General features: G+C 59.7%; 2 protein-coding genes across 2 annotated transcripts; one reads left to right on the top strand and one right to left on the bottom strand.

Moving 5' to 3' along the window:
* The first annotated feature begins 3,046 nt into the window (after positions 1-3,046).
* Positions 3,047-11,116, top strand: OPA3 (outer mitochondrial membrane lipid metabolism regulator OPA3). Its single transcript, XM_029065331.2, has 2 exons — positions 3,047-3,279; positions 10,375-11,116. The coding sequence occupies exons 1-2, from the start codon at positions 3,138-3,140 to the stop codon at positions 10,752-10,754; spliced, it is 522 nt and encodes a 173-aa protein (XP_028921164.1). The 5' UTR covers positions 3,047-3,137; the 3' UTR covers positions 10,755-11,116.
* A 5,226-nt stretch (positions 11,117-16,342) lies between these two features.
* On the bottom strand, positions 16,343-24,946 carry LOC100092830 (vasodilator stimulated phosphoprotein). Its single transcript, XM_039912238.1, is given in 14 exon segments — positions 16,343-17,102; positions 17,300-17,357; positions 17,494-17,593; positions 17,741-17,786; positions 18,237-18,285; positions 18,437-18,494; positions 18,681-18,784; positions 19,062-19,247; positions 19,249-19,301; positions 19,399-19,448; positions 19,886-19,949; positions 20,062-20,230; positions 20,786-20,957; positions 24,877-24,946. Coding segments are annotated over 14 exon segments (1,152 nt in total). The 5' UTR covers positions 24,882-24,946; the 3' UTR covers positions 16,343-17,064.
* Positions 24,947-27,096: the final 2,150 nt, after the last annotated feature.

Raw genomic sequence — 27,096 nt, 5'->3', positions numbered from 1 at the left:
CGCGCCGGGAGGCCCCTGCCGTGTAAATAGACTTGGTGACTATGGAGGAAGAGGAGGAGGAGGAGGAGGGTGAGAAGAGGAGGATCAGGAGAGGAAAGAAGAGGAGGAGGGGGAGAGAAGGGGGGGAGAGAGAGGAGGAGGAGAAGAGGAGTAGAAGAGAGAAGAGGGGGAGAAGAGGAGGAGAAGAAGGGGGGAGACGAGGAGGAGAAGGAGTGAGAAGAGGAGGATCAGGAGGGAAGAGAAAAGGAGGAGGAGGGGAAGAGAGAGGAGGAGGAGGAGAAGAGGAGGAGAAGAGAGAAGAGGGGGAGAGGAAGAGGAGAAGAGGGGGAGTGAGAAGAGGAGGAGGAGGGGGAGAGAGGAGGAGGAGAAGGAGAAGAGAGAAGAGGGGGAGAGGAAGAGGAGAAGAGGGGGAGACGAGGAGAAGAGGGGGAGACGAGGAGGAGGAGAAGGAGAAGAGAGAAGAGGGGGAGAGGAAGAGGAGAAGAGGGGGAGACGAGGAAGAAGAGGAGGAGGAGGAGTGAGAAGAGGAGGAGGATCAGGAGGGGTGAGAAGAGGAGGAGGGGGGAGAGAGAGGAGGAAGAGAAGAGGAGAAGGAGAAGAGAAGAGGGGGAGAAGAGGAGGAGGAGGAGAAGGGGGAGACGAGAAGGAGGAGGAGGAGGAGGAGGGGCGGGAGAATAGAAGGAGAAGCTGAGATGTCCCTTGGTCGAGTGATTCTTCCCCCGAGCCCAATTCCCTTGAAGTTTGAGTGGTTTCCCACCCACCAACTCCAGACGCCGCCCGGGTTCCCCGTGGGCCAGGCCGGGGGCGGCGGCGGGGCAGCGCTTCGAAGCTCCACCAGGGGGCGGTCTCGCCCCGCGCCCCGGTCGTAGCCCGCGCCCCGGCGGAGCGTCGGGGGTCCGAGAGACCCCGGGCCTCTGGGGGCCCTGCCCTTCCCCCTCCAGTCCCTCCCCGTCCAGCCCCCCAGCCTCCCGGCCTGTCCCTCCCCGGGCTCGGACAGGCGATCGGGCCGCCCACCGGCCCGCCCCTCTCCTCCCCGGCCGGTTCACACGCCCCCGGGCCGGCTCTGCCGAACCCCCTGCCGTTCTGACCCTGCAGGCCGCCCGCCTCCCAGCTGCGGCCCGAGGGGCCGAGGGAAGGGGGAAACTCCAGACGGGGCCGACGGGGCCCACGGGGCCCTCGGGGCCCTCGGGGCGAGACCCTCCTCCTTCTCCCCAGTCTCCCCCCACCCTCCGCTCTCCCCTGCAGGACAGATTCCAGAGCCCCCTCCCCACACTGGGATACTCTCACCCCCCACCCCATCCCCTAGTTCCCCACCAGATCGCTAAAATCCCTTCCCCATCCCCTTTCAGGACAGATTCTCGCCTTCTCCGCACACCGGGACGGGTTCCCCAACTTTCCAGACAGGGACGAGCGCCTCCCCCTCCCCACCGGGACAGACTCCGTCCTTCCCCTCCCCTCCCCACACGGGGACAGGACCTCTCCCTTTCCCCCCCAGGTCGGGAAAAGTCCTTTCCCAAGCCTTCGGGGACTGATTTCCTCCCTCGGACAGGGTCCCCCATTTCCCTGACGGGGACAAGCACCTCCCGCTCCTGGACGGGTTCCCCACCACCAGTCCAAGACGAGTCACTCATTTATTCACTCATTCCATCGTATTTATTGAGCGCTTACTGTGTGCGGAGCACTGAACTAAGCGCTTGGGAGAAAGCAAAACAATAAACAGAGACACATTCCCTGCCCACGATGAACTCTCCTCTCACTCCTTTCGGGACTGATCGCCCCAAACTAGAACAGACTCCCCCCTCCCCAGACTGAAACAGACTCCCCACTTTCCCCTCCCTCCCCCTTCGGGCGGACCCCTCCCTCTGAGGTGGTCACCCCAGCATCCTCCCCTCATCTCAGTTCCCTGGGAATGTGAGAAACGGGATCAGGCTGGAGAGGGAGGGGGAATGGGGGTAGATATGGGAAGCGGCGTGGCCAAGTGGAAAGAGCACGGGCCTGGGAATGTCTGCTGTGTGATCTTGGGCAAGTCACTTCACCTCTCTGGACCTCAGTTACCTCATCTGTAAAATGGGGATGAAGACTGTGAGCCCTTTGAGGGACAGGGACTGTATTCAACTTGATTCTTGTATCTATTCCAGGGCTTGGGACAGTGCCTGGCACTTAACGAATACCATTAAAAAAAAAAAAAGGGCGAGGTCATTCATAGCATAATGGACAGAACATGGGCCTGGGAGTCAGAAGGTCATGGGTTCTAATCCCGCCTCCACCACTTGTCTGCTGTGTGACCAGGGGGAGGTCACTTCTCTGTGCTTCGGTTACCTCATCCTTAAAATTCATTCAGTAGTATTTCATTCAGTAGCATTTATTGAGCGCTTACTATGTGCAGAGCACTGTACTAAGCGCTTGGAATGGATAAATCGGTAACAGGGACAGTCCCTGCCCTTTGACGGGCTTAAAATGGGCCTAAAATGGGAATTGAAACTGTGAACCCCACCTGGGACGGGGACTGTGTGCACCCCGATTTGCTGGTAACCACCCCAACGCTTAGTACAGTGCCTGGCACATAATAAGCGCGTAGCAAATACCATCATCATCATGCAGTTGGTCAATCGTATTTATTGAGCGCTTACTGTGGGCAGAGCACTGTACTAAGCGCTTGGGAGAATACGCTAGACACATTCCCTGCCCACAAGGAGCTTACAGTCTAGAGGGGGGACAGTGTGGGAGCAGGGTGAGGGGAAGGCTGGTGGTCGGGCAGAGTGACACGGTTCCTTCGGGGGGGGAAACTGAGGCTGAGTTGGGCCCTTCGATGTCACCGTAAAAGGAGACGAGAGGCATAATGTCGGTCCCTGGATTAGACCCATTATTAATTAATTATTCAGTAGATGAATAATTATTCACTTCCCCTAAGGATCCTCGAGACCCTTCCACTCGTTACATGACGTCACTTGAGAAGCCGCGGTGGCGACGTGCCCCCTCGACGTCATCACGCACGCACCGAACCGCGGCGCGGGGGAGGGCTGGCGGGTGCGCGCGCAGCACAGACGTCCGGACGTCCCGCACGCAGCTCTTAGCTCACGCATGAGCCGGTCCTGCATATTCAGGACGTGCCGGGCGTGCGTGTTGCGGACGCCAAGATGGTGGTGGGCGCCTTCCCCATGGCGAAGCTGCTGTACCTGGGGGTACGGCAGCTCAGTAAACCGCTGGCCAATCGCATCAAGGCCGGAGCCCGCCGGAGCCAGTTCTTCAAGACCTACATCTGCCTTCCGCCTGCTCAGCGTGAGTTTCTCCCGCCGCCATTCACCCCCGCCGTCGGCTCCGCGATGGTTCCTCCCGCCGGGGGGGGGGGAGGGGTCCGGATGGGCGTCTGGCTTGTCCAATCGCCTTCGGAGGGAGCCTCGCCACCAGCCAATAGAATCGCAGCGGAGGGGGGGTGGGCGTGACCGGCTGCGGCCGGGGGCCAATGGCAGAGGAGGCCGGGGGGCGCGTGGTGGGGGCGGGCTCCGCCGGCCCGTCCGCCAATCGGAGGGGAGGTTTGTAGGTGATGGACGGGCGCGGGGGCCAATGGGAGCTGCTCGTTGCAGGAGCGCGGTTTGACATTGAGGGGGCGGGGGGGAGGAGGACAGAAGACAGGAGCCCCGAGGGGAGTTAGAGGGGGGAAGGGGGAGCCCGGCCCTGGGGGGTGGCGTCGGCCTCCCCCCCCCTCCAGGACCCCGCCATTTCTCCCCCTTCCCGAGCAGTGGCCGTTTGGACGCTTTGAGATCTCCCCTTAGGGGCCCGAGGCCGTGGGGTTGGGGGGCTGGCGGGGCGGGGCCGGCGCTCCGAGGAACCAACCGTTCCTCCACCAGTCTCATTTCTAATCCCTTATGGAGAGCGTTACTGTGTGCTGAACGTTGCACCAGGCCTCTTTTAGGGTCTTTAATAATAATAATGTTGGTATTCGTTAAGAGCTTACTGTGTGCAGAGCACTGTTCTAGGCGCTGGGGGAGAGACAGGGTCAGCAGGTGGACCCACGGGAGGCTCACAGTCTTCATCCCCATTTGACAGATGACATCACTGAGGCCCAGTGAAGTGACTTGCCCACAGCCCCACAGCTGACAAGTGGCAGAGGCGGGATTCGAATCCATGACCTATGACTCCCAAGCCCGGGCTCTTGCCACTGAGCCACGCTGCTTCTCTTAATAATAATGTGGGTATTTGTCAAGCGCTTATTATGTGCAGAGCGCTGTTCTAAGCGCTGGGGGAGATACAGGCTCATCAGGTTGTCCCACGGGAGGCTCAGAGTCTTCATCCCCATTTTACAGATGAGGGAACTGAGGCACAGAGAAGTGAAGGGACTTGCCCGCAGTCACCCAGCTGACAAGTGGCAGAGGCAGGATTCGAACCCCTGACCTCTGACTCCCAAGCCCGGGCTCTTTCCACTGAGCCACGCTGATTCCCTTAACAATAATGTGGGTATTTGTTAAGCGCTTACTATATGCAGAGCGCTGTTCTGAGTGCTGGGGGAGATACAGGCTCATCAGGTTGTCCCACAGGAGGCTCACAGTCTTCATCTCTTCATCCCCATTTTACAGATGAGGGAACTGAGGCACAGAGAAGTGAAGTGACTTGCCTGCAGTCACACAGCCGACAAGTGACAGAGCTGGGATTCGAACCCATGACCTCTGACTCCCAAGCCCGGGCTCTTTCCATGGAGCCACGCTAGGCCAGGCACTGTAATAATAATAATACTGTACTGTATTGCACTGTACTGAGCGCTGGGGTAGATTCAAGTTAATCAAGTTGGGGACAGTTCGGGCATGGAGCTCACAGGCTTAAACCCCATTTTACAGATGAGGGAAGTGAGGCACAAGAAAAATGAGGTGACTTGCCCAACGTCACACAGCAGACAAGGGGCAGAGCTGGGATTGGAACCCAGGTCTCCCCCCCATTAGACCGTGAGCCCGTCATTGGGCAGGGATTGTCTCTCTCTGTTGCCGAATTGTAGATTCCAAGCGCTTAGTACATTGCTCTGCACATAGTAAGCGCTCAATAAATACTATTGAATGAATGAATGAAAGGTCCTTCTGACACCCAGGCCCGTGCTCTATCCACGAGGCCACACTGCTTCTGGGAAAATACGATAAAATTAGTAGACATGTTCCCTGGCCTCAAGTAGCTGGTGGGAGGCAAATAATCAGTGACATTTATTGAGTGCTTGCTGCATGCAGAGCACTGTACTAAGTGCTTGGGAGAGTACACTGCAACAGAATTATTCATTCAATAGTATTTGTTGAGCGCTTACTATGTGCAGAGCCCTGTACTAAGTGCTTGGAATGGACAATTCGGCAACAGATAGAGACCATCCCTGCCCAGTGACGGACTCACGGCGGTCACGTGCCCTGCCCTTAATAAGCTTACAGCTTAAAGGGGAAGAGAAACCTTCAGACAGACCCTAAAATAAATAACAGGGAGGAGGAAGCAAAAGGGTATAAAGAGATGGACTTAAGTGCTAGAGGGGAGTTGTGAGGACCAAAAGTCCTTGTCCGTTCGTTGTGGGCAGAGGATATGTCTCCCAACTCGGTTATATTATACTCCCCTTAGTACAGTGCTTAGTACAGTTTTGTGCCCACAGTAAGCATTTGATAAATATGATTGATTAATAAAGATAATAACAGGAGTAATAGTAATAATTGTGGCATTTGTCAAGCGCTGTGTGCCAAACACCGTACCAAGCACTGGGGTAGATGCAAGATAATCAGGTCCCACATTTTAGGAGGACGGAGCACAGGTATTGAATCCACATTTTGCGGAGGAGGGAACCGAGGCCCAGAGAAGCGAAGCCACTTGCCCAAGGTCACACAGCAGGTAAGCGGCAGAGCCGGGATTAGAACCCAGGTCTTCTGACTCCTTGGTCCGAGCTCTTTCCACTAAGCCCTGCTGTGTCTCTCGATTGATTGGAGGCCGCGGAAGGGCTGGAGTGTCTCCGGCGTGTGCTGTCCGGAGCAGCCCATCGCCTCTGGATAAGCCTTCTGGTTCCTTATCTGTCCCATCCGCTGGGCTCTGGGAGGGGTCGGGGGGCCAGCCAGGCCCCTGGGCCACCTCTGCCTCCTCCCACCTGCCCCTTCCTCCCCGGGTCCCTCTGGGGAGCACCAGCGCTGCCGTCCAGCCTCCAGGAACCTCTCGGGGAGTGGATAGGACACCCCCCCCCCCCCCGACATTTCCCCGGCGCAGCTCCGAACGGTGTCGGGCACCCGCTTGTTATGTGGTAGGTATGTGTCTGTTATGTTCTTGTAGTAGTAATAATTAATAACTGCGATATGTTTTAAGCGCTTACTGTGTGCCAGGCACTGTTCTAAGCAATGGGGTAGATACAAGGTCATCAGGGTGCACGCAATCCTTGTCCCACACAGGGATCACAGTCGTAATCCCCATTTTCCAGATGAGGGAACCGAGGCCCAGAGAAGTGAAGTGACTTGCCCAAGGTCACCCAGCCGACACGTAGCGGAGCCGGGATTAGAACCCATGACCCCTGAGTCCCAGGCCCGTGCTCTGTCCACTAGGCTGTGCTGCTTCTCACGTATTCACTGTGCTCTCCCAAGCATTTAGTACAGTGCTCAGCACACACTTTAAGCGCTCAATAAATACTATTGACTGACCTGCAGATTGCCAGGTTGACTGGCAAAGAGGGCCTACCTGGTCAGTTGGCAAGAAGGAGAACCGCTGTATGAGAAGCAGCAGGCTATAATGGATAGAGCCTGGGGCCGGGAGTCAGAAGGTCATGGGTTCTAATCCCGGCTCGAGGGCACTGTCACCTCCAGGATATAGGGGCTACTGGGTGGCGTGGGGAACACCGTGCTAAGCGCTTGGCCTGGGAGACCATAAGCTCCTTGAGAGTAGGGATCATGTGTGCTAGTCTTGTCGGACTCTCTCAAGTGCTCAGTTTCGTGCCGTGCACTCGGGGGTGCTCAATCATGCATTATTGATTGATTGATTGAGAGTAGAGCTCAAAGACCTAAGCCCATCCCTCAGGGGCTTACAGTCTAACAGGGGAGGAAGGCGTAGCAAGGGACAGATGGAGACGTAGCAAGTGACAGCCAGAGGCTGGGAAGGCAAATAACGAGACGAGGAGGAAGTGTTAAGTGGGGCTGATGGAGTGAACTAGGCTGGGGAGGTAGGAGCCAATCGGGGAAGACTTCTGGGAGGAGGTTTCAGGGACCACCGAAGTTGAGGAGAGTAGGCGAGGTCGTGGGGGGGCTCTTGGTCTTCCCCACAGTCGCTTCTCGAGCTCCCACCCCCAGTTGCCTGAGAGCTCGATGGTGCAGCCACCCAGGCACCAGGCGGGCTGGACTCATAATAATAATGATGGTATTTGTTAAGCGCTTACTATGTGCCAGGCAGTATACTAGATGCTCAGGTGGGGACAAGCAAATCGAGTTGGACACAGTCCCTGGCCCACATGGGGCTCCTAGTTGCCATCCCCATTTTACAGGGGAGGTAACTGAGGCCCAGAGAAGTGAAGTGACCTGCCCAAGGTCACCCAGCAGACAGTGGCAGAGGCAGAATTAGAACCCATGACCTTCTGGCGCCCAGGCCCAGACTCTCTCCACTATGCCACACTGCTTCTCATGCATCTGTTCTCCTCCCCGGTTGCTCCCCAGACTGCAGTACCCACTCTTATCTGCCTCTGACTCCCGGAACGCTCCCATCGCCCGCCCAGTCTGCCGGATCGTAGCTCTCCCCATCTTCCTTCCTCCTCCGGGAAGCTCTCCCCACTTAACTCCCCACCTGCAATAAATGGTATTTATTGCACGCTTACTCTGTCAGAATCCTATACTAAGCACTTGGGAGAGTCCTATCGAGTTTGGTGACCCAGTCCCTGCCTTCAAGGACTTTATAATCTAGCCAGGGAGGTGGAAGCTAAAATTCCAGAAAGGAGGAAGTCACAGAGGCGATAAGATGTGTACTTAAGCGTTTCCGGGGCGTGAGTCCTTCGGTGTTTAACGCGGCGCGCTAGGGCAGATATGGGGAATAGGGTGGGGAGTCGAGAGATTAATTGGGGAAGGCCCGTCGGAGGAGTCGTGACTTCAGGAAGATGTTGAAGATGAGGCGAGCTGGTCTGTCGGATGGGAAGGGGGAGGGAGTCCCAGGATGGAGGGAGGGTATGAACGAGAAGGTTCCGACGAGAGAGACGAGAACGAGGCACAGTGAGGAGGCGCAATGAAGAGCAGTGTGGCTTAGTGGAGAGAGCGAGGGCCTAAACGTCAGAAGGATCAGGGTTCTGATCCTGGCTCTCCCAATTGCTTGCCGTGTGAACTCGGGCAAGTCACTTAACTTCCCTGTGCCTCAGTTTGCTTATCTGTAAAATGGGGATACCTCTTCTCCCTGCTATTTAGACTGTGAGCCCCATTTGGGAGAGGGAGTGTATCTGACCTAATTATCTTGTACCTACTTCATTGCGTAGAACAGTGTTTGACACACAGTAAGTGCTTCACAGATGCCATTAAAACCGCCCCCCAAAATCCAGCAGTCACCCAAAACACTTCCACACCTGTCCCTTTCCTCAGTATGTATGTTTGCATTTAAACATTCATTGTCTGATGTGTTTACCTCTGTCCTGTTATATTCTTGTTCTTTCCCCTGCTCCTACTATTTGGAAATCACTTCTGTCTGTCTGTCTCCCCCCATTAGCTTGTAAGTTCCTGGAGGGCGGGAGACATGAGAAGCAGTGTGGCGTAGTGGAAAGAGCACGGGCTTGAGAGTCAGAGGACGTGGGTTCTAATTCCGACTCCACCACTTGTCTGCTTTGTGACCTTGGGCAAGCCACTTAACTTCTTTGTGCCTCCGTTACCTCATCTGTAAAGTGGGGATTAAGACCGAGCCCCACGTGGGACAACCTGATTACCTTGTATCTACCCCGGTGGTTGGCACATAGTAAGCGCTTAACAAATGCCATGATTATTATTATTATTATTACGTGTCTAGCTTCGGTTGTGCTCTCCCAAGTGCTCGGTACAGCGCTCCCCATTCAGTAGGTGCTCAGTAAATATCACCGATTGAGTAAATGATTGATGGGAATGGGAATTCCTGGCAGGGGGAAATGGTGTAAGCGAACCAGGGGGCCAAGACGGGGAGGTTCAAGAGCTGCTGGGGTGTTGTAACGTCGAGGGGTAGGAGTTTCTGAGGGGAAATGGACAGAAGTCCACAGAACGATGGTTTCGGAAAATGATCCTGGCAGGAGAGTGAAGTCTAGACCGGAGAGGCTGGAGGCAGGGAGATCGGCGAGGAGGCCGATGGCCTAGTCGAGCCAGGATAGGACGGACCTGGACCGGCGTGGCGGCCACGCAGATGGAAAGGAACGGGTGGAGCCGGGAAATATTGCGGAAGAGACACCTTGGTGACGGGCCGAAGGTGAGACGGAGGGAGAGGAAGGAGTGGAGGGTGGCCCATAGGACGGTGAGGACGGTGGTGGACTCCCCTGGGGTGGGAGAAGCAGCGAGGTATAGTGGCTAGAGTGTGGGCCTGGGAGTCAGAAGATTATGGATCCTAATCCCGGCTCTACCGCTTGCCTGCTCTGTAACCTTGGGCAAGTCACTTCACTTCTGTGGGCCTCAGTTCCCTCAGTAGTAAAATGGGGATTACAACTGTGAGCCCCATGTGGGACAGGGACTATATCCAACCTGACAAATCTATGTGTACTCCAGTGTGTAGAACAATGCTTGTCACCTAGGAAGCGCTTAGCAAATGCCACAGTTATTAGTACTGTTACATAGGTGGCCAGCACTTGGGCCAGTTCTCTACATAAAGTAGGCACTCAGTAATAAATGCCACTGATTGATTAATAAATTGATTTAAGACTGTGAGCTCCATGTGGGACAGGGACTGTGTCCAACCTGATTACCTTGTATGTACCCCAGTGTCTAGATAAGTGTTTGGCACATAATAACAATAATAATAACAACGATGGCATTTGTTAAGCGCTTATTATGTGCCAAGCACTGTTCGAAGCACTGGGGTACATACGAGGTAATCAGATGGGGCTCACAGTCTTATTCCCCTTTTTACAGATGAGGAAACTGAGACACAGAGAAGTTAAGTGGCTTGCCCGAAGTCACACAGCTGACAAGTGGCGGGGATTAGAACCCACGACCTCTGATTCCCAAGCCTGTGCTCTTTCTACCCAGCCACGCTAAGCACTCAACAAATACCATAATTATTATTAGTACTGTATTAAAAGAAACAGCTCCAGGATGACTTCCAGAGGGAGGTGTTTTAGGGGGGGCAGGGTGCTGGAGAAAGGGGAGGGAGGAGGATGGACAGAACCCCCCCCCCCCCCCCGGCCCCCTCCTCGCCGCGGTGACCCTGGCTTGCCCTCCTCCCCTCCCGCCCTCGCAGTGTACCACTGGGTGGAGATGAGGACCAAGATGCGCATCATGGGGTTCCGCGGCTCGGCCATCAAGCCCCTGAACGAGGAGGCGGCGGCGGAGCTGGGCGCGGAGCTGCTGGGCGAGGCCATCATCTTCGGCGTCGGGGGAGCCTGCCTGCTGTTCGAGTACTCGCGCCAGGCCGGCAACACGCGGCGCAAGGAGGAGGAGCAGAGCGGCTCCATGGCCTCCCTGCACCAGGAGGTGGGCGAGCTGGCCCTGACCGTCGAGGCCCTGCAGGCCCAGCTGCGCGAGGTCAGCCGGCAGCTGGGCACCGTGGACACCCTGACCGGACAGGTGCGGTGCCTCCAGACGCAGCTAGAAGCCCTCACCGCCTGCCCCAAGAAATAGGGGGCCGCCGGGGGCGGGGGGTTCATCCCACCCGAGACTCCCTCTTCTTCTGGCTCCGGGTGTGGCCTGCCGTCGTCCCCCGGCGGGGCCGGGCCGCGGGGAGCCACCCCGGGCCCGTCTAGCGGATCGTTCTGCCCCCCTCCCGTGTGTGTCGTTCTTGCCCCCACCCCCGTCCCGCACTGGGGCAGTGGAACAGTGTGCCGGGGGGCGGTGTTGGAGTAGGGGGTGCTGTAGCCCGTTGGTGCTGGGACCCGGGGCGGACTCGGGCCCGGGGTCGGAGGGCTGGGCCGGGGCCGGATGCGCCCTGGCTTATTTTTCTAGTCTGTAAATATTTCCCGATTAAAGGAACCGCCCTAAGGGCCTCTGCTGCTGTTGCCTTTTTGGGAGGGGGGCAAAAAGCAGGTGACTGTCGGGGTCCAGGGGGATAATAACCCGGGAAGCCGACTTGGCAGGTTTCGGTTTAATGTACCCTACGGCTGTTTCTTTGCATCTTCTGTTGAAGAAGCAATTATCGAGCATCGTAGAGAAGCAGCGTGACCTAGAGGGTAGAGCAGGGGCCTGGGAGTCAGAAAGTCCTAAGTTTTAGTCTTGTCTGCTAGGTGACCTTGAGCAAGTCACTTACTTCTCTGAGCCTCAGTTACCTCATCTGGAAAATGGGGATTAAGACTGTGTGTCCCATGTGGGACATGGACTGTGCCTGATTAGCTTGTATTTACCTCAGGACTTAGAACAGTGCCTGGCCCAGGGGGCTTAACAGATACCATAAAAAATAATTTAAAAAGTCGTCGTGTAACAGTAACCGGAGGGAAGCGTTTTGGCCTAGCGGAAAGAGCCGAGACCCGGGAGTCAGAAGACCTGGGTTCCAGACCCGCCTCTGCTATTTCCCTGTTATATGACCTCGGGCAAGTCACTTCTCTGTGCGTCAGTTCCCTCTTTGGTAAAGTGGGGATGCAATACCTGTTCTCCCTAGTAGACTGTGAGCCCTTTGTGGGTCAGGGACTGTGTCCGACCAGATTATCTTATAATCTTTGCTTAGTACAGTGCTTGACACAGTAAATGCTTCACAGATAGCATCTTTATTTGTGAAACCTATACTATGCGCCAAGCACTAATAGATACAAGACGATCAGGGCGGACACAGTCCCCTGCCCACACGGGATTCACGGTCTAAGCGGAAGAGAGAACAGGTATTTCACCCCCATTTTACAATTGAGGAAAGTGAGGCCCAGCCAGGTCGGGACACACAAATAGACACGCTTAACACCATCCTCTCTACTGCACTCAACTCACTCGTTCCCCTATCCCTTCGCCGATCTCGTACCATTAACCCACAACCCCGGATCACCTGCACAGTGCTCCCCCTTTACTCTTGTGAATGAACCACAGGGCGCCGCTGGCGGAAATCCCGATATCGGGCTCATCTCGGCCGTCTAAAATTCATCATCTGCTATAACTCTACCCTCTCCTCTGCCCGGCAGCATTATTTCTCCATCCTTATTGATTCCTTTGCCCGGCAGCATTATTTCTCCATCCTTATTGATTCCTAGGCCCGCTACCCTTGCCAGTTGTTTCAGATCTTTAAGTCGCTCCTCAAACCCCTGGCCCCCTGTCTTCCCCTTCTCTTACCTCTAAAGACCCGACCACCTATTTTATTGAGAAAATTGAAACCCTCAGACGTGATCTTCCTAGAATCCCCCCTGCTCCCCTCCAGCGCCTCCCTCCTCCCGCTGCTTCTTCGACTCTCGCGTCTTTCCCGGCAGCATATCAAGAGATCTCCCACCTCCTCTCAAAATCCACCCCCTCCCCATGCACCTCCAACCCCATCCCTTCACACCTCATCAAAACACTTCCCCCTCCCTTCTTCCCTTCCTGTCATCTTCAGCTGTTCACTCTCCAACGGCTTCTTCCCCATTCTTTCAAACATGCTCGTGTCTCCCCCAACCGAAAAAAACCTCCCTTGTCCCCACAGCTCCCTCGTTATCACCCCATCTCCCTCTTACCATTCCTCTTCAAACTCCTTGAGCAAGTTGTCACCACCTGCCTTCACTTCTTTCTTCCCCTCTGATTCTTTCCGTGGCCGCCCCCGGCTCCAAACTGGCGTCCACCCCCTTCGCTGCGCCGAAACTGCCCTCTCAAAGGTCGCCAATGATCTTGCCGAATCCAGAGACTTCTACTCTATGCTATTCCTCCTCCGAGCCGCCTTTGCCACCGTAGGCCACCCCTGTCTCCTAGAAACATTATAATAATAGTACTTAAGTGCTTACAATGTGCCAAGCACTGTTCTAAGTGTGGGGATAGATATAAGTTAATCAGGTCGGGTTCAGTCCCTGTTCCACTTGGGACTCACGGTTTTAATCCCCATTCTACAGATGCGGGAACTGAGGCCCAGAGAAGTGAAGTGACTTGCCCCAGGTCCCACAGCAAACAAGCGGCAGAGCTGGGATTAGAATCCACGTCCTTCTGGCTCCTTGGCCCATGCTCTATCGAGTAGGCCAAGCTGCTTGTCCAGGCTTGGCATCATTGACGCTGTTCTCTTCTAGTTCTACTATTTTTCTGGCGGTGCTTCCCAGTCTTTTTCGCAGGCTCTGCCTCCCGCCCCCTAACTGTGGGAGTCCCTCAAGGCTCAGTTTCAGGTCCCCTTCTATTCTCCATCTACACCCACTCCCTTGGAGAACTCATTTGCTCCCACGGCTTCAACTATCATCTCTGTGCAGATGGTTTCCAAATCTACATCTCCAGCCCCGAAGTCTCTCCTCATATTTCCTCCTGCCTTCGGGACTTCTCTACTTGGATGTCCTGCGCGACGCTTCAAATCGAACATTTCCGAAACAGAACTCCTCAACTTCTCACCTAAACCCCGCCCTCCCCGTGGGTTTTTCATCGCTCTAGAGAGCACCACTGTCCTCCCTGTACCCCAAGCCGGGAACCTTGGTGTTATCCTTGATTCATCTCTGTTGTTCAACTCACATTTTCAGTCTGTCACCAAATCCTCACGGTTCATCCTTAGTAACCGCTGTAATCCGCTCTTTCCATCCAAACTACCGTCATATTGATCCCGCCTTGACTCCGCATCAGCCTCCTTGCTGACCTCCCTCCCTCCCTCCCGTCACTCCCCGCTCCAGTCCACACTTCGCTCTGTTGCCCAGATCATTTTTCGAAAACATCGTTCAGCCGATGTTTCCGCAGTCGCGAAGAAGCTCCGGGGGTTGCCCGTCCACCTCCGTTTCAAAGAAACTCCTTACCCATGGCTTTAAAGGAGGCAATCACCTTGCCCCCTCCTACCTCACCTCACTGATTTCCTACTACCACCTGGCACGCATACTTAGCCCCTCTAATGCCAAGTTACTCGCCGTAGCTCAGTCTCATCTATCTCACCGCCGCCCATCTCCCGCCTCTGGCCTGGAACTCCCTCCCTCTTCGTATCCGTAAGATCACCACTCTTCCCATCTTCAAAGCTGTATTGGAATCACGTCTCCTCCAAGAGGCCTCCCCAGACTAAATCCTCACTTCCTCCACTCCGTCTCCCTGCCCTTTATTCACCCCACCCTCAGCTCCGCAGCACTTACGTCCATATCCATAATTTAACGCCTGTCTCCCCCCTCTAGGCTGAAAGCTCCTTGAGGGCAAGGACCGTGCCTACCAACGGTTATATTGAACTCTCCCAAGGGCTTAGAACGGTGCAGCACGGCCGAAGGAGAGAGCACGGGACTGGGAGTCAGAAGGACTTGGGCGACCTTGGGCAGGTCACTTAACTTCTCTCTGCCTCAGTTATCTCATCTGTAAAAAATGGGGATTAAGACTGCAAGCCCCATGGGGAACAGGAGCTGCGTCCAACCTGATTTGCTTGTGTCCACCCCAGTGCTGAGAACAGTGCCTGACATACAGCGCTTAGTACAGGTTCAGACCGTGTTTCCCCACTCCTCAAGAAACTCCGGTGGTTGCCCAGCCACCTCCGCATCATACAGAAACTCCTCACCACCGGCTTTAAAGCACTTAGTCACCTTGCCCCCTTCTGCTTCATCTCACTACTCTATTACAACCCGGCACGCACACTTCGCTCCTCCAATGCTAACCTTCTCTCTCGCGCGCCTATCTTGTCGACGACCTCTTGCCCACATCCTGCCTCTGGCCTTGAATGCCCTCCCTCCTCCCCCTATCCGACAGACGGTAACTAACTGCTTCCAACGGCTCGCTGAAGGCACACCTCCTCCAAGAGGCCTTCCTTGACTGAATCCTCTTTTCCTTTTCTTCAACTCCCTTCTGCGGTGCCCTGACTTGCTCCCTTTATTCATCCTCCCTCCCAGCCCCACGGCACTTAGGTACCTATCTGTAATATATTTACTTCTATATAAGTCCATCTCCCCCTCTAAACCTTAAGCTTGTTATGGGCAGGGACTATGTCTGTTTATTGTTGTATTGTACTCCCCCAAGCACTTAAAACAGTGCTCTGCATAGAGTAAGCGCTAAATACAATTTACTGACACGCACAAAATACCGCAAATACAGCCCTCTGCACACAGCAAGTGCTCAATAAATACAACTGCTAGATTGACTGATTAAAGCGACTTGCCCAACGCAGCAGGCCAAGTGATGGAGTCAGGATTGGAACCCCGGTCCCCTGACTCCTGGTCATTGCTGTCTCCAGTGGGACTGTTTCGTTGCCGTGATTGGATTCAGGCTGGGTCAGCAGGGTCGGTGCCCCTTCGCCAGCTCTAAGGGCTTGGTACGGTACTAGTACGGTACTAAGCGCTTAGTACAATACTGTGCATACGGTAAGCGCGCAATAAGTACAACTGAATGAATTGAATTGAGCTCTAGGCAGCCAAAACACTGGGCCTGGGCAAGAGGAAAGGACCCAGTGGCTGACACCTCCCAAAGGTGTAAGGGAGGAGTACGGGGCAGGGTCAGACAGCCAGTCATATTTATTGAGCACTTACCTTGCGCAGAGCACCGTACTCAGCACTTGAGATAGTACGATACAACAGACACGCCCAGCCGACCGTGACGTTACAGTCTAGGGTGGAGACAGACGTTAATATAAATAAAATTACAGGTATGTACATCAGTGCTGTGGGGCTGGGAAGGGGAATGAATAAAGGGAGCCAAGCAGGGTGATGCAGGCCGGAGTGGGAGAAGAGGAAAGGAGGGCTTAGTTGGGGAAGGCCTCTTGGAGAAGATGCGCCTTCAGTTAGGCTTTGAAGGTGTGGGGAGTAATTGTCTGTCGGATATGAAGAGGGAGGGCGTTCCAGACCAGAGACAGGACGTGGGCTAGTGGTCGGCTGTGAGATAGACAAGATGGAGGTACAGTGAGAAGATTAGCATTAGAGGAGCGAAGTGTCTGGGTTGAAGGAGGAGAGTGGCCAGGGGAGGTAGGAGGGGGCAAGGGGACGGGGCGCTTCAAAGCCGGGTCCACAGGGAGCAAGATGGGGTGGGTGGGTTTGAGGCTGGAGCCTCATTTCCAACGTTAGGCCCATTAGCTCCTAGGCCCCAGGAGCAAAGGAACTTGGGGGTGGCGGGGCGGGGGGCGGCAGAGGCCGCCGGGGTCCCTCCCCCACCAGCCCATGAAACATCAATCAGAGCCGGACACCTTTACCAAATCGAGCAGGTTTATTCCACGAAAATCTGCTTTTCTGTTAGGCGGGGAGGGGGGCAACTCGGGAGACTCACCACTCCGCTCCCGACCCTCACCCTCCGCGGGCAGCATCCGCACCTTATTCCCACTCAAACAATAAAAAACTGAGGTTGAAAAAAATTACAGCATCTTATTTCCCTATAGAAAAGGGAGGCGGGCAGGGAGGGCGGGGCCGGGTGAGAAGGGGCCGGGCCCCGCCCTGCCCCTGGAACCCGCTGTCGCCCCCCCACCAGGAGCATTAAACTGCCTCCTCCGTCCTATAAAAACTAAACAGAAAAAAATCCCCAAACAAATATATATATATTTATTTTTAAAAAAATTGAAGGCCATAAGCAGTAAAGTGATTGCAGATCCCATTGAGGCCCGTGGGGGGGGGGGAGGGGGAAATGTGTTTCCCCCCATCCTCCACACACACACATATACTCTCAGGTTGATTGGTATCACCCGGGGGAGGGGCCGGAAGCTCGGGCCCCGCCCCCTGGCCAGTATGGGGGCAGATACTGGCACGGCCCCACCCCTCGGGGGGCGGTGGGGAGGGGGAGGCGAGGGGGCAGGGGAAGGGAAGGGGAAGGCAGGACCACCTATTCCGGCTTCTCCGGCAGGAAGACGGCACGCTGGGGATGGGCATCCTGGATCAGGAAGTGGGCACGCTGGGAATGGGCATCCTGGATCCCGGGGCTAGGGGGAGCCCCGCTTCCTCAGCTCTTGGACGAAGGCTGTGGATGACCGGACACGTGGTCAGCGTGGGGGGGAGGGGGTGGCGGTCAGCAGAAGGGAAGAGGGTGGTGGTTAGCACAGAGAAGGCGCGGCGGTCGGCGGTCAGCGTGGAGACCGAGGGGGGGGGGGGGCAGCGGTCGGGTTCGACCGGCGGGACACTAAAGTCTCCCCCGCCGGCCGCTCCGCCTCTACTCACCTTCGATTATCTCCTCCTTCACCCTCTGCAGCTCCTTCCGCACTTCCTCCAGCAGCTCCTGAGGCCGGGAGAGCTGGTCAGAGCCCAAGACCCGCCCCCCGCCCCCCGCCCCGGGTACCTCGCTGGTGCCCCTGCGGGCCACCCCCCACCAACCCCACGGTCCGCCCCAGCCCCCCACTTCCGCTCCCCCCCACCTGTTTGACCCGTTCCAAGTCCGACTCGTCCGCCGCCGCGGGGGCGGCACTGTTGGCCGGGTGAGCCTCGGAGCTGGGGAGGGCAGAGGCCGATTTCATCCTGGGGATACACGGGAGGGGGCATCAGGGCGGGGGCGGGGCGACGACCTCGCCCGCCTCCCTTCCCGCCGTCAGATCGGTGGCCTGGGCGATTTTCGGGGGGAGGGGGGGCTCGGGGGCGGGGAGGGATGGGACGGGGGGTACCCACCGAGGCAACGTTGTACTGTTTTTCTCCCAGGGTCTCCGCGTGGGCTCTGGGGGGCAGAGTGAAGAGGAGGACCCGTGAGTAAGCCTGCAGGCCGACTCCCCCCCCACCACCCTGCCCTGCTCTGGGGCTGCTGATCCCAGCATGCGACTCGGGGCCAGGTACAGGGGAGCAGCCTGGGAGGTGTGGTTTAATAATGTTGGTATTTGTTAAGCGCTTACTATGTGCCGAGCACTGTTCTGAGCACTGGGGTAAACACAGGGGAATCAGGTTGTCCCACGTGGGGCTCACAGTCTTCATCCCCATTTTACAGATGAGGAAACTGAGGCACAGAGAAGTTAAGTGACTTGCCCACAGTCACACAGCTGACAAGTGGCAGAGCTGGGATTCGAACTCATGAGCCCTGACTCCAAAGCCCGGGCTCTTTCCACTGCACCACGCTGCTTCTCTGTGTGGTTTCCGGGAGCCCCCCCCGCCCCCTCCCCTCTGTGGCACTCACCTGTTGGCTGGGCGGGGGTCCTGGTACCTGGGAGCTCGGACTCTTCCTGCTGCTGACGGGGAGGGGCAGGAAGTCAGAAAAACACAGCCACCGGCAACTGGGCCCACACCCTCCCCGCCCTGCCCGGGGGCTGAGGGCCCCACTGCCCCCCCCCCCACAAGCGCCCTGCCAGTCGGGAACAACTCGGGGGACCCACGCACACTGGTCGGTTCTTCCTTGGCAGCCGGCGGCTTCTCCCCTACGAGCGTAGCTTTCCTCCTGTGGCGGGCAGAGGTCGGACCGCGGTCAGGGAGTAGGGACTAACCCCCCTTCCGCCCGGGGGGGTCTCCCCGGGACTGGCCCCGGACGGTCACGGATTTAACCCAGTCCCACCCGCCCCTCCCCTGCAGCCGGGGACTCTGGGATGGCGGTGGGGAAGGCAAAGGCGGGGGGAGGCGGTCTCACCTGCGGGCTAGCATGGCGCTCATCTCCTCCATAAGTCCCCCGCCAGAGCTTCCTGCACTCTTGGGAACGGGTGGGGGCCCACCTGCCCCGGGGGCCTCATCCTGCTGGGAAGGGCGGTGGCGGGGAGAGGGGAAAGGAAGCAAATGAAGGGTCTTCCCCCACCCCGGCCAGCGCTGGCCCCCAAACGGGCAGCACTGGGGTGGGCACGCGGGTGGGAGAAGGGATCGGGAGAGGCGGATGTAACCGGCAGTGGGTGGGATTGAGGAGGAGGAGGAGGAGGAGGAGGAAACGGAGGGGGAGGAAGGGGAGGAGAAGCAGGAAGGGGAGGAAAGGGGCACAAGGGGTGGAAGCAGGGAGGAGGCCGGGCCGGTACACACTCACCTTGGTGACTTTCCTGAGTTTGGCTCCAGCGATGGCAGCAGCCAGGCCGGGGGCCGCCCCACCCCCACCCCCAGAACTGGGCACGGGGAGAGGTGGGGCCGGGGGCGGCCCGGCCCCTCCACCGGTGGCTGGTGGACCCGCCCCAGAGGGGGGCAGCCCCGGAGGCGGAGGCGGCCCCGGGGGGGGGCGGCGGTCCTGGGGGTGGTGGGGGCCCCCCGGCCGGGGGAGCAGCTGTGACCCCTGAGATCAAATCCACACAACGAGGTCGGAGTGAGAGGGCGGACGGGCGCGCAGGGAGGGACCCCGGAGCCCCCAACCGGTCCGCCTGTTCGCTCACCTGTGGTCGAGACCCGACGCTCTCGCTCCATCTGCTCCATCTGCTGCTGCCTGCGGAGCCGAGGACGCGGGTCGGGGGGCGTGGGACAAGGGGCGCAGAGAGAGGGGGTGTTGGGGACCAGACCTAGCCCGCCCCACGGGGGTGGTGGGAGGATGGGGAGTCCCCGCCCTCTACTCTCGGTGACCAACCTGCCCCCCAGGATGGGGTCCTGGAAGCCCGAGACCACAAAGCCACACATGGTCTCTCCCGGGTGGGCGAAGCGGGGGGTCGGAGCGTGTGAGCCCAGGACCCTACCGAAGCTCTCCGGCAGCCACCCGGCAGATTAGCCCCGATCCGCTCAGGGCCGGGATTTAAAAGGCAAGCGGCTTGTGGAAAGGGAGAGGGTGGGGACGATGGGTCAGGGCTGGGGTGGGGAGGCTGGGGGAGGGGACAGAGGGGGCGGGGAAGACCGGAGACAGTGGGGCTGTGGGGTGGGCAGGAGTTGTACCTCTTCTGCTGCTCTATCTCCTCGGGGGAAGGTCCATTCTGTATCGGATATGAGGGCACCGAGCCTGAAGGGAGGTGGGCGAGGTATAGGATGAGCGGGGGGCGGGAGGATGGGGAGCAGTCCCAGAGAGACTCCTCCCCGGCCCCACCCCGCCCACCGCTCGCATGGCATCTCACCAGCCTCCAGCACCTCCAGGGCTTCCAGCATGGCGGTGGCGAACTGGGCGGCCTCCTCCTTGCTGCTGAAGTTGAGGCCCCAGACCTGGCGAGTGTCACGCCACTGGTGGAAGTTGGGGGTCGCCTGGTTGTATTTGAGACCCCGGGTGATGGCACAGTTTATGACGACCTGTGGGAGGGGAAACCAGGTGAGGGACCTGGGGAAACGTGTGTGTGTGTCTCTGTGTGTGGGTGCGCGTGCGTGCGTGCAAGTATATGTGCCTATCCTGTGTGTCCACATGTGGACTGTGTCTCTGCTCCCACTCTGTGTGTCTGTGTATATATGTGCATTAGTGTTGATGTGAGTGTGTCTCTGTGTGTGTGTGTGTGTGTGTTCTCTTGCCTTTCGGGGATTGTTAGTTCCCCGAGTGGGCAAGGCCACCCTTCTGCCCCATGATTTTTATGTATGTTAATGTCTGCCTCCCCCTCTAGACCTCAAGCTCGTCGCGGGCAGGGACTGTGTCTGTTATACTGTCGTGTTGTATTCCCCCAAGCACTTAGTACAGTGCTCTGCACATAGTAAGTGCTCAATAAATACAATTGATTGATTGATTGCCCCTCCTGCGGGGTGAGGGGGGGTTCTTACAGGACCGAGGGGTGCTGGCTGAAGCAATGGGGCTCGGGGCGAAGGGCACTTGGGGGTGCTAGCGTAGCACAAAGGGCTGAGGGGATGGGGCCGGGGTACCTGCTGGTCCGGCTGCATCTTGCGGCCCACGACACGGAAGGCGTTGTTGGTGGGGTTGTGAAAGATCTGGACACGACTGATGGTCTGGGCCCCGGTGCCCGCCGGCATCCAGCGCTTGTTGGCATCGTCATACAGCATGACCGTGGCCCGGCTGGACACCATCACCGATTCACTGTTGCGGGGGGAGGAAGGGGAGAGGGAGTGAGGAGGGGACTGATCCCCCCACCCTCTGTTGACAGTGCTCAGACAACCTCGAAGATCCTCATGTCCTTCCCCTCTTTTTTATGGTATCCGTTAAGTGCTTACCGTGTGCCAGGCACTGTGTTAAGCACTGGGGTAGACAAGATCATCAGGTTGGACCCAGTCCCCGTCCCATGTGGGGCTCCAAGTCGTAATCCCCACTTTACAGACGAAATGGCCGCGGCACCGAGAAGTTAAGTGACTTGCCCAAGGTCCACGCGGCAGACAAGTGGAAGAACCGGAATTAGAGCCCAGGTCCTTCTGACTCCCAGGCCCGGACTCTATCCCCTGTACAACGTTGCTTCTCCGAGGGGGAAATAAGGTCGTCCCCCCAATCCAGTCTAGTACACTCTCCCCAAACCATCACCTCCACTAAGGGCATGGACCCCGAGGAGGCTGAAAAATAGGCAAGAAGGCTGCAGCCTTCTACAGTTCCTTCAGTACTCAGAATGCACCACGACACTGTGGGAGCCCTAGACTTCTTTTGGCTAACAGGCCCAGGAAGGGGATGAGGAAGAGCCCTGTGCTCAGATAAGAGCCCAGGTTCCTGCTTCGGTGGCTCTCCCCAAACCCCACAGAAGCCGAGGGAGGGGGCGGGTGGGGGGAGGAGGGAAATCAGAAGGGCAGCTGGACGATGGGGGTGGGGGAGTGGGAGTGGGAGCAGAGAGGAGGCAACTGTCAATTCCCCTTTAACCTGCAAACTTCCCGCAGGCAGGGATCACGTCTACCAACTGTACTGTACGGTACTTTCCCAAGTGCTTCCTCCAAACGCCCTGCACCGGCAAGTGCTCGGGGAAGCGGCGTGACCTAGGGGGTAGTGCGTGAGCCTGGGAGTCAGAAGGTCACGGGTTCTGATCCCGCCACCTGTCCGCCGGCCGACCTCGGGCAAGTCACGTCACTTGCCCTGGGCCTCGGTACCCTCATCTGTAAAATGGGGATTAAGATTGTGAGCCCCGCGTGGGACCGGGGACTGTGTCCGACTTGTTTAGCCTGTATCTACCCCGGCGCTTAGAACGGGGCCTGGAACATAGTAGGCGCTTCACAAATACCATCAGTATTATAAATGCCCCCGATGGATTGCGTGTGGAATGCCCCTCTCTACACCACAAGCCTCCGCTGCCCAAAGCCTCCATCCCCGCGGGCCCTAGGTTCACCTTCGGACTTCCCGGAGCCCGGGGCTGTCCGGAGCGAGTTACCGGGCCGGCCCCCGCGCCCAGGTGTGCGCTCGCGTGAGCGGCGCAGGGAGGGAAGGCGAGGCCCCGGCCCGGCCCGGCCCCGCCGGGCCAGCCCTGGCACGTCTCCCTCTCCACCGCCAGCCGGCCCGGCCCCGCCCCGGGGCTGCCCTTTGTCCCCTGAACCCCGGCCCGGCCCCGGGAGCGGGGACTCGGCGGCCCACCCTCGCCAACTTCCACCCGGCACTGGCGGGGGAGAGGTCCGGTGCCTGCGGACCCCGTCCCTCCCGCCCCGGCCCAGGGGTCAGGGGTCAGGGGTGACCGGGGATGCCTGGCGCCCTTCCCGCTCGGGAGGAGACGGGGCCGGGGGCCGGTCGGGCTCAGCCCTTATACGGTTGGGTTCGGAAGACGGAATATCCGCTCTCCCTCCCTTACACCGCCGGCCGGAAACGGGGAGGGGGGTGGAGAGAAACCTCCCCCCTCCCCCGGCCAGACTCCCCCTCCCCTCTTTCCCTAAGGGGTGCGGCGGTCTAGAGGAGACTTATATGGAGCTGGCGTTGGGGGCGGGGGGCGGAAGAAGCGGAAATGTTTGTGTTCGCTCTGGCGGCCGCCCAACCCCGAAGGGACCCGTTGGTTGGGAGGGAGGCGGCCAGGGAGGGAGGCAGGGAGGCCGGGGAGGGAGGCAGGGAGGCCGGGAGGGAGGCGGGGGCTCCGACCGGGCCCGGCCACCTTTCCCCATCCTCCTCTGCCCCGCAGGCGGGGACCGGCCCGGGGAGAAGTAAGGGGGGTGCACAGAGACCCTCCCGAGCCCCACTCATTTCTTACGCCCGGGGTGTCACTGGGGAAACTGAGTCCCGAGGGTGTGTTGTGGTGGAGGAAGGCAGAGCCGGCGGGACCCTGGCCCCCCGACCCAGCCCGGAGGGTGGGGGGGGGAGGGGAACACCGGGGGCTCCCCATGGGGGGCGAGCGGGGACCCTCCCCTGACCAGGACGTTGGTGACATCCAGTGCCCCGAGGGGCAAGGGGGTGGGCCGGCCCCCCCGCGGCAGCCCCCCGGCCCGGCTCCAGGAAGCCCCGGACAGAAGGTGGGGGCGGGGGGGCAGGTCAAGCGCCGCCGCTGAGGGCATCGTGGACACCGGACGGAGACGGGGGAGGGGAAAGGGGAAGAGTGGGCACGGGGAAGGGGAAGTGGGGGCAAAGGGGAACAAGTGGGGGAGGGCGAGGCGGTGGCTTCCCCCGCCGACCCTCAGCAGATGCGGGGCTCGACCCCCGGAAGGGAGGAGGCGGTGACCTGGGGGAGTCGGGGGGGGAGGGGGGCGCTGGACGCCCCGTCTCCTGGGTCCCGAGGGTGGGAATGCCCCGGCCGCGCCCCACCCTCCCCGGCCAGGTTGGCACCGGAGCCCCGCCCAACTAGGTGGGCTCGGGCTCCACCCTCTCCCTTCTCCTGGGGTCCAACCGAATGCCCCGGGAAACCCCGGGAAGCGAGGTCGGGCGGGGACCCCCGTCCCCCCCCACCCCCCGTCCCCGACCCTCTGCAGGCCGGTTCGTGACCTTGAGCCGGGCCTCGCCCCCTCCCCTCCCCATCCCCCCGCCGCCGCTGCCAGGTGAGCCTCCAAAGACAAAGAGGTGGGCTGTCCTCCTCCGCCCCAGCTCCGTCAATCTCCAGCTGTCGCCCCCCTCCTCGAAGGCGGGGGAGCAGGTGGGGGGAGAGGGGGGCCCTCGGCAGCGGGGCCGGGCGGATGGAGACCCCCAAGGGGAGACAGCGCAGCTGTCGGGCTCCTGACCGCGCCCCCCGCCCGCCCCTTCCCCCGGGGCCCGGAAACCTCTCCCCCCCCCACCCCCCTCCCCGGCTCCCGGGGGAGGGGAGAAGGTGCAGCAAGACCAGGCCCAGAGGAAGCGCGGGTCCTGCGGGTGAATACGGCGACAGTCTGGGGGGTTGGGGGTGAGGAGGGGGCTCTTCCCCTTCCCCCGCGGACGGGGGATCCCCAGCCCGGACGCTGTGCTAGGCGGAGGGAGTGCGGATGGGCAGAGGGGGGTCTCTCCCCACTCCCGTTCATTCGGGCGCTCCGAGGTGCGGGGTCCCCAGCCCGGCACGTGGGGGGTGACTCCGGGGGGCCGCCCGCGCCCTGGGTCGGGGGGCGAACAACTCCAGGTGGGAGGAGCCCTGGGAGGCTCAGGCCGACCCGGCCCGGGGGGGGGGGAGGGGGAAGGACCTGCCGGGCCTCGGGACCGAGAGGATGACCTCGCCCCTTCCCCCCGCCCCGGGAAAGAACTTCTCTCCCTGCAACTCCACGACGCGAGACCCCCCCCCCCCCCCCCCCCCCCCAGGCGCCCCCCGTCCCGGCTCCGGCCCTCTCCTCCCGCCCCGACCTCGGAGTGGAAGTCGGGGTGGGGCGGCCTGAAATTGGGAGCGAGGGTCGGCGGCCCCGTCCGGCCGGGGGAAGGCGACCCTCCTCATCCCTGCGCGCCCCCCCCCCTCCCGGCGGAGGGTCCCCGCCCCCCGCCCCGCCCCTCCAGCCCCGGGGGGTCCGGGCAGTTCCGCGGGGCTGTAGCCGCGGGGGCCGAGCCGGGGCCAGTCCTGCCCTCCCGCCCCGGGGAGCAGCCCGGAGGGGGGGGGGAACCGGGGAAAAACAAAGACCCCCGTGGGTGGGCGGGGGGGGAGTGGGGGGGGGTCTCTCACCTCATGGTGGTTGCCGTTCGGAGGGTGGCCGGGGGGACCGCACCTGGGGGTGGGGGGGGGGGCGGCGGCCCTCGGCCGTGTCCGGGCGGCCGGGCTGCTGGTCACTTTCCCTGCCGGTCCCGCCCCATCGGGTCCCGCTTCCTCCTGGCGGGGGGGGGGGGAAGGGAGGGGAGAGGAGAGAAGGGGCGGGGTCGCGGCGCCGGCTCCTCCCTCCCGGGTGGGGGTGGCCTCCGGGACGGGGTCGGGGGTCACGCCGGAGCGGGCGAGCGCACGAGGCCCGGGGGGCGAGCGCCGGCGGCCCCGCGGCGAGGTGACCCGATTGTTGGCACTTCTCGGTTACAGCGATTTACAAAATTACACTCCCCGCGCCCACAATGCACCGCGACAGCCCCGTTGTTAAAGGGGCCTCTCCTCCGGGCCCCCCTTAAAAGGGCGACGTGCCCCCCCCCCCAAATTGGACTTCTTTCCCTTCTCCAACGCCCCCTCCTGCAGTCCCCCCCCCCCCCCCCCCCATTGCACTGGGAGCCCCGTCCCTGGGCAGGGCCGGTCTCTCTCTAGGGCCCAAGTGTCCCTTGCTAGCGCTCGGGACGGTGCTCTGCACCTAGGAAGAGCTCGAATGGAATGAATGAGTTCGTCTCTCGCGAAAGCAACCCGAGCGGCGGAAAGGAGAGGGGATTGGGCGGGAGGGAGTGTGGGGAGGGGCTGCCTTTGGCTGTCCAGGGAAGACCCCCCCCCCCTTAGCCCCCTCCCCACCTCCTCCTCCTCCTCCTCCTCCTCCTCCAAGGGGGATGGGGGGCGAGCGGTGGGCCGGCCACCGGTCCAGCGCCGACGGCTCTCTAGCTGGGCCTTCGTCCGGCCAGGTGAGGAGGAAATAGGGGAGAGGGCGGAATGAGAGCCAGGCCTGCGAGAGTGACTCAGAGGACAGCCGGAGGCACTTCCCAGCTGGGTCTTGCCCTCTTTAGGTGCCCAGGAACCAACCCGGGCCTCCCCCTCCCCCCGCAATCCCCTCTTCCCCGGGACCTGTCGGGGAGGGGTCCTAGCTGGGGAGTTGGGGGTTGTGGGGGGGAGGAGGAGGGAACCGTCTAAAAGTCCAGATCCTCGCGGGTCATGTCACGAGGGACCCGCTGCGGGACAGAGAGACTGCCGGTGCCGTGGGGGAACGGGACGCGGGGCTCCCAACGAAGACACTGGGGGGGAAATTGTGTGTGCGCATGGCGGGGCGGGGGAATGGGGAGCAGAAGGAGGCAGAACCGGCCTTCCTCGACCCTGCCCCACCTCTCTCCGAAGCAGAGGTGCCCCCTGCCCAGTGCCCCGTGCCCCCTGCCCTCTGCCGGCCCGGCCCCTCGCCCTCTGCTCACCGATTCTGCCACCTCGCATCAGGTATATCAGAAATCGATCAATTCAAGAAATCGAAGCAGAGGCGGAGGCTAGTCGGCCTACTTCTACCCCGGCGTTTAGCACGCGGTAAACGCTTAATAAATATCACTGACATTATTATTGCTATTTTTATCCGAGACCTCAGTAAATACTGTTGACCGATTCTTTCCCCGGCCAAGAGCAATTCAAGGGACTCTTTTACGTGCCTCGACCCCTGCGGTCACCTTAATCGGGGGTCGGGCGGCTGGGGGAGACGCTGAGGTCGGTTGGGTGGACACAACAAGGTAGGCACGGGCGGGGTGGCGGGGTGAACCTGGCGGGGGTTGGACGGGCAGAGGGCGAGGGGCGTAGGGGAGGGGAGCTTCAGTGGGGGCAGGCATCGGTATGGGTGAGGAATAGAGGGGAGCTGGGCTTGTACCCCGAAATCATTCTGGAGATAACTGAGACCGCGCAGGAAATCCTGGATGATCACAACATCTCCGGCAGCAGCTGTGGTTATCGAGCGGCCCTTGGGGGCAGTGCAGTGTACTGAGTGCTGAGGAGAGTTCAGCAGAAGCAGAGATACGTTGCCTGCCCTCGAAGAGCCTTCCGGGGAGGCAAACGTAAAAGTATTCACAAGCAGCAGGAGCAGGGCGCAGGGTATTTTCTATATTCTTAACTCTTCATATCGTTTCCACTCCCACGGACAGTCAGTCAACCGATGGTATTTATTTAGTGCTTACTGTATGCAGAACACTGTGCTAAGCACTTGGGAGAGAAATCCATCGATCGATTGCTTTTATTGAGCGTTTACTGCATGCAGAGCATTTGGGAGAGTACTACAATATAAATTGGATTACAATA

The sequence above is a fragment of the Ornithorhynchus anatinus genome, chromosome 5 (genome assembly GCF_004115215.2).
Source record: "Ornithorhynchus anatinus isolate Pmale09 chromosome 5, mOrnAna1.pri.v4, whole genome shotgun sequence".
Taxonomy (NCBI): Eukaryota; Metazoa; Chordata; class Mammalia; order Monotremata; family Ornithorhynchidae; genus Ornithorhynchus; species Ornithorhynchus anatinus.
Note: the sequence above shows the minus strand (reverse complement) of the source record. Positions and strands in the feature narration are given on the sequence as shown.

What these genes read in the sequence shown, in the direction of transcription:
- OPA3 (XM_029065331.2), top strand. Translation starts at nt 3,138, where the DNA reads ATGGTGGTGGGCGCCTTCCCCATGGCGAAGCTGCTGTACCTGGGGGTA. An exon ending in CTGCCTTCCGCCTGCTCAGC is followed by an intron (nt 3,280 to 10,374) that starts GTGAGTTTCTCC and finishes CCGCCCTCGCAG; the next exon opens with TGTACCACTGGGTGGAGATG.